The sequence below is a fragment of the Mustela nigripes genome, chromosome 1, assembly GCF_022355385.1.
Source record: "Mustela nigripes isolate SB6536 chromosome 1, MUSNIG.SB6536, whole genome shotgun sequence".
NCBI classification, from domain to species: domain Eukaryota; kingdom Metazoa; phylum Chordata; class Mammalia; order Carnivora; family Mustelidae; genus Mustela; species Mustela nigripes.
The window spans coordinates 46,296,687-46,302,785 of NC_081557.1; the positions used below are offsets into that span (position 1 = coordinate 46,296,687).

General features: G+C 39.1%; 1 protein-coding gene and 1 pseudogene across 1 annotated transcript; one reads left to right on the forward strand and one right to left on the reverse strand.

The window, feature by feature from the left end:
- Window positions 1-1,624: 1,624 nt before the first annotated feature.
- Window positions 1,625-2,550, forward strand: LOC132015031 (olfactory receptor 51I2-like; annotated as a pseudogene).
- Window positions 2,551-4,290: 1,740 nt separating this feature from the next.
- LOC132011560 (olfactory receptor 51G2-like) lies at window positions 4,291-5,247 on the reverse strand. The gene has a single exon (XM_059390337.1). It carries the CDS (start codon window positions 5,245-5,247, stop codon window positions 4,291-4,293), a length of 957 nt encoding a protein of 318 aa, XP_059246320.1.
- Window positions 5,248-6,099: the final 852 nt, after the last annotated feature.

The window sequence follows — 6,099 nt, forward strand, 5'->3', positions numbered from 1 at the left end:
AAAATAGACTCAAAATGGATGAAGGACCTCAATGTGCGAAAGGAATCCATCAAAATCCTTGAGGAGAACACAGGCAGCAACCTCTTCGACCTCTGCCGCAGCAACATCTTCCTAGGAACAACGCAAAAGGCAAGGGAAGCAAGGGAAAAAATGAACTACTGGGATTTCATCAAGATCAAAAGCTTTTGCACAGCAAAGGAAACAGTTAACAAAATCAAAAGACAACTGACAGAATGGGAGAAGATATTTGCAAACGACATATCAGATAAAGGACTAGTGTCCAGAATCTATAAAGAACTTAGCAAACTCAACACCCAAAGAACAAATAATCCAATCAAGAAATGGGCAGAAGACATGAACAGACATTTCTGCAAAGAAGACATCCAGATGGCGAACAGACACATGAAAAAGTGCTCCATATCACTCGGCCTCAGGGAAATACAAATCAAAACCACAATGAGATATCACCTCACACCAGTCAGAATGGCTAAAATCAACAAGTCAGGAAATGACAGATGCTGGCAAGGATGCGGAGAAAGGGGAATCCTCCTACACTTTTGGTGGGAATGCAAGCTGGTGCAGCCACTCTGGAAAACAGCATGGAGGTTCCTCAAAATGTTGAAAATAAAACTGCCCTATGACCCAGCAATTGCACTATTGGGTATTTACCCTAAAGATACAAATGTAGTGATCCAAAGGGGCACATGCATCCGAATGTTTATAGCAGCAATGTCCACAATAGCCAAACTATGGAAAGAACCTAGATGTCCATCAACAGATGAATGGGTCAAGAAGATGTGGTCTATATACACAATGGAATACTATGCAGCCATCAAAAGAAATGAAATCTTGCCATTTGCAACAACATGGATGGAACTAGAGCATATCATGCTTAGCGAAATAAGTCAAGCAGAGAAAGACAACTATCATATGATCTCCCTGATATGAGGAAGTGGTGATGCAACATGGAGGCTTAAGTGGGTAGAAGAAGAATAAATGAAACAAGATGGGATTGGGAGGGAGACAAACCATAAGTGACTCTTAATCTCACAAAACAAACTGAGGGTTGCCGGGGGGAGGGGGTTTGGGAGAAGGGGGTGGGATTATGGACATTGGGGAGGGTATGTGCTTTGGTGAGTGCTGTGAAGTGTGTAAACCTGGTGATTCACAGACCTGTACCCCTGGGGATAAAAATATATGTTTATAAAAAATAAAAAATTAAAAAAAAAATTACTGACATAGGCTTTTTCTTTGTTTGTTTGTTTGTTTGTTTCCAAAGATTTTATTTATTTGACAGAGAGAGACATAGTGAGAGGGAATACAAACAGGGGAAGTAGGAGAAGGAGAAGCAGGCTTCCAACTGAGCAGGGAGCCTAGTGCGGGACTTGATGATCCCAGGACGCTGGGATCCTGACCTGAGCAGAAGGCAGATGCTTAATGACTGAGCCACCGTGGCGCCCCTGACATGGGCTATTTGAATTAAACCAAATTCTACTCTATTCAATTTGCTTTGCATGCAACAGATACTTAGCTTGCTTCTGCCTCTAGACTCTCTTGAACCATTGAATGAACTCGAATTAATTTACCACTTGATTTCCCTACACTTGTTCTTTTTTTTAGGTTTATGATCAGGTCTACGTTCAATGGCACCTACTACCAGCCACCCTTCTTCCTTCTTTCAGGAATTCCAGGGCTAGAGGAGTCTCACATCTGGATCTCCATCCCCCTGGGCATCAGGTATATAATTGCCATCCTTGGAAACAGCATCATTATTCACATAATAAACAAGAATCCCAGCCTTCTCAAGCCTCAATATGTGTTATTGTCCCTGTTGGCAGCCACTGACATAGACATATCAGCGTCTACAGTGCATACTGCACTTAATGTCTTTCTTCTCAACCACAGAAGCATTGAGTTCCATGGTTGTCTGGCTCACATACTCTTCATCCACACTTTCTCTTCCATGGAGTCAGCCATCCTGCTGGCCATGGCTTTTGACCACTTTGTTGCCTTATGCAACTCTCTGTGCTACACTGCTATTCTGACTCATTCCTGCATTACTCAGATGGGATTGGCTGCTGTGGCTCGAGGAGTGGCACTGATGGCTCCCTTGTACATCCTGCTCAAATGGCTTCCCTTCTGTAGGAACATCATCTTATCCCACTCATTCTGCTTCTGCCCTGACATGATGAAGCTAGCTTGTGAATCCATTCGTGTGAATATCATTTATGGGCTGGCATTGGTTCTCTGCTACTTTGGTACTTCTTTCTTTATTTCTTTATTGTTCTGTATTATACTTTGATCTTAAAGATAGTTCTGGGCATTGCTTCCAGGGAAGGACAATTTAAGACATTCATGAGTCTCCCATATTGTCACTGTCCTCATTTTCTATGTTCCACTTATTGCCTTAGCCCTGATCCACAGGGCTCTCTCCCCCATGTCAAGATGTCCAAAATTTTCCTTTACCTCACACCTGTCCTTAACCCTCTGGTTTACAGTGTGAAAACAAAACAGAATAGAAGGGCACTATGTAGATTGTACTCAAGGTAGGAGGATGCAACAGAGTGGGATCACTTTGAGGGCATGACTGGAAGGTACTGGGGATATTGAAAAAAAAAAAAAAAGGCCATGTGGGCTGAGGCACTTTCTTTGGTACATCTCTATATGGTTTTACCATAATATTTCTAGAAATATAATAATATTCCCTTCTAGTTTGAAATATTAGAAGAAAGATTCCTAAAGCTCCTTTCACCTTCACTTATATTTCTCATTTCTGATGTTTACACCACTTACCTATGAGCCCATTTCTATCCGAACAACCCTACAGATACTTCTATTTGAGATTCCCTCTTAGATAGCTATATGGCTAAAATCTGATCCAAAATAAAATATTTATATTGTTATACAGACATTTATTATCTTTGAGGTGTTTGAGATTTTATAGAGGGAAATATTCCAAATGAGAGAAAGGAAGGTTTAGTTTCATAATTTTTATTGAAATCTGTTCATATTTTATAATTCTTTGAAATCTTGCCAATATAAGTTCTGTATAACACAAAAATTCAGTGAAAGATTAAGGCAAAAATACAGCAAAGCAGGTATGTAAAATCTACCATTTATGTAATGTATACTCGATTTTCCTACATTGTATGAATTTAGATTTCATATTTAGTTGAATATATAAGTATAGAGTGCTTAAGCTAAAATCAAGACTCTGCAACTTATCTGTTATATATCCAGGGATCATAGTGACCCCGATTCTTATGCCTCAGTGTTCCCATCAGTGAAAAGAAGTTAATACTGTTATCTACTTTGTAAGGACATTATAAGAAGAAATGTGATAATTTATTTAATGTGTTTATAACAATATCAGACATATTGCAAATGTTCAATAAACATTAACCACTTTATTGTAGGTCAAAAATATGGTAGAGGACAAAGACCAAGCCAGGATTTAAACAAAAATCCAAAAGAATAAAGGCTTCTATGATTCAGATGGTGATATCAAAGGTGACCAGAAAATGAAGGGGGGAATCAGAGAGGGAGATGGACCATGAGAGCCTGTGGACTCCAAGAAACAAATTGAGAGTTTTAGAGGGGAAAAACAAACCGAGAAACCAACTGAAGTTTTATTCCTTCAGCAGTCAGAATGAAACCTTATTTATTCTCAGTATGAAATAGAAAATAAGATCTAAATAAAGTATGAATTCTGAATAAGTAAGCAAGATGAGTAACAATAGCCATTTCTCAGATCCTTATATATTATTCTTTGCAGACAGCTCCTTTATCTTTTATTACGAGTCAGAATGTTCAGACATTAGACAGTATCTGGCTACAAGTAGAAGACAGATAATAAGCATATATAGTAATAAATTTATCTTCAATTTTGAATTTTCACACTTCAATTTAAACAACATTGGCAGTCAAGAATCAGGTGACATCCTGTTTTCGGCTATAAAATTAATCCCTCATTGATCTTCAACTCCTCAATTTAGCACATGGGGAAATATGATTTTCATCTGACTTGTACACCAAATACATTGAGTTCCTGATGCCATTTCTCCATACCAATACCAAACAATCATCATTCATGACCACAGTTATGATCATTTATTCAAGCATTCTGCTCACTCTCCCTCCTTAGTAAAGGTGGGTATTTCTTGAGGGGAAAACCAAAGTATTTTTTTTTTAATTTTTTAATTAACGGTACCTTGCATACTACTCGGCACACACTAGTTCTTGAATTGCATTTTTAACTGGTCACCCCTTCTGATAATAGAGAAAACTCATTCATTCCCCAGCAATAACACGTTGCACCCAAAATCGCTTGCGTAAGGCAGACTGGATCTGCTGGGATTTGAGACTATATACAAGAGGGTTGAGCAGCGGTGTCATGAGGAGGTAGGCATTACTCATGGTGGTATATAGAATAGGAGAAGCATTCCGGGTATAGCGATGCAGCACTGCTAAGCTGATGAGGGGCAGGTAAAACACAAGCACCGTGCATATGTGACAGGCACAGGTGTGCAGCGATCTCCAGTTTCTGTCCTGAGTCTTTAGCTTCATAATAGTGCCCAATATTTTTATGTATGAAGTTATGATGAAGACCACATCCACTGCAAATGTGCAGAGTACAAAAACCAATCCATAGGCACTACTGAAAGAGACATCCCCACAGGCCAGGTTCAGCACATCTGGGTAGTAGCAATAAGAGTGTGAGAGGATATTAGCCCCACAGAAAGGAAAGGTCTTAAGGAAAAAAGGCAGAGGAGCCAGCAGAGTGGCACCTCGTATGAGGGCAGCCCCACTAAGGCAGGCAACAGTAGAGTGGGTAAGGATCCTGGTGTAGTTTAGTGGAGCACAGATAGCTACCAAACGGTCGAAAGCCATGGCCACCAGAACACCTGATTCTACTGAGGAGAGGGTGTGGATGAAGAACATTTGAGTTAGGCAGGCATCCAGGCCGACATGGCGGGCATCAAACCAGAAGACAGCCAAGACACTAGGCATTGTGGACAATGAAAGGCCTAGGTCAGTAAGGGCAAGCACAGCCAAAAAATAGAACTGAGGTTCATGAAGATTCTGCTCTGCTGTTACTAGGATAAGAAGAAGAGCATTACCCACAAGGGCTATGAGGTACAGGACACAGAAGGGGATGGAGATCCATATATGTGCAGCCTCCAGACCAGGAATACCAATGAAGGAGAAAGTGGGCCAAGTAGAGGCAGTACTATTAAAAGCCAACATGATAGGATGTATGTAGGACGATAGTCCAAGGTGCTTGCAAACCTGTAAAGGAGAAACAATGTATCAGGAAATTTGAAAGCCAAATTTAAAGTAATTAATGCACAGAATGATCAAATTAAGATATGGAGAACTCAAAATTGAGTTTATATTTTTAGCTTCATAATTATTTCTTTTGGTGTGTGGTTGGCACTAAGTACATGGAAAGATGTTCACCATCATTATTTATTAGGTAGATGTCATTTCTCATTCAATTCAATAAGATACAATTAATAGAATGGCTAGAATTAAAAAGATCAAAAATGCTATATGTTGATGATGATGTGAACATCTGTAACTCTCATATATGGAATCTAAATAGTACACCTCTTTGGAACACATTTCAGCAGTTTTCTTATAAAGTTACACATGTACTACTTGTACAGTTAGCATCATCCAGAAATTTCCCTTCTAAAAGTTTTCCCAAGAGAAATAAAAACTCATATTCACACAAAGGCTTGTACACATTTATTTATAGCAGCTTTATTCATAATAGCAAAAATAAAACAGAAAGAAACCAAATATACAGCCATTACTGATTGGACAAACAAACTGTGGCCAATCCATATATTTTAAATCAAAAAGGAAGATATTACTGATAGATCCAACAATATGAATGAATCATTTATGCCAGGTGAAAGAAACAAACATAAAAGATCAAATGCTGTATGGCCTAATTTATATGAAATTCTAGAAGAGACAACATCATAGTGATAGTTGATCAGAGGTTTCCGAGGTGAACCAGAGTGTGAAGCAATTGATTGTAAACAGGCAGATCTATCTTTTTGGGAGATGAAAATGTCCCATACCATGACT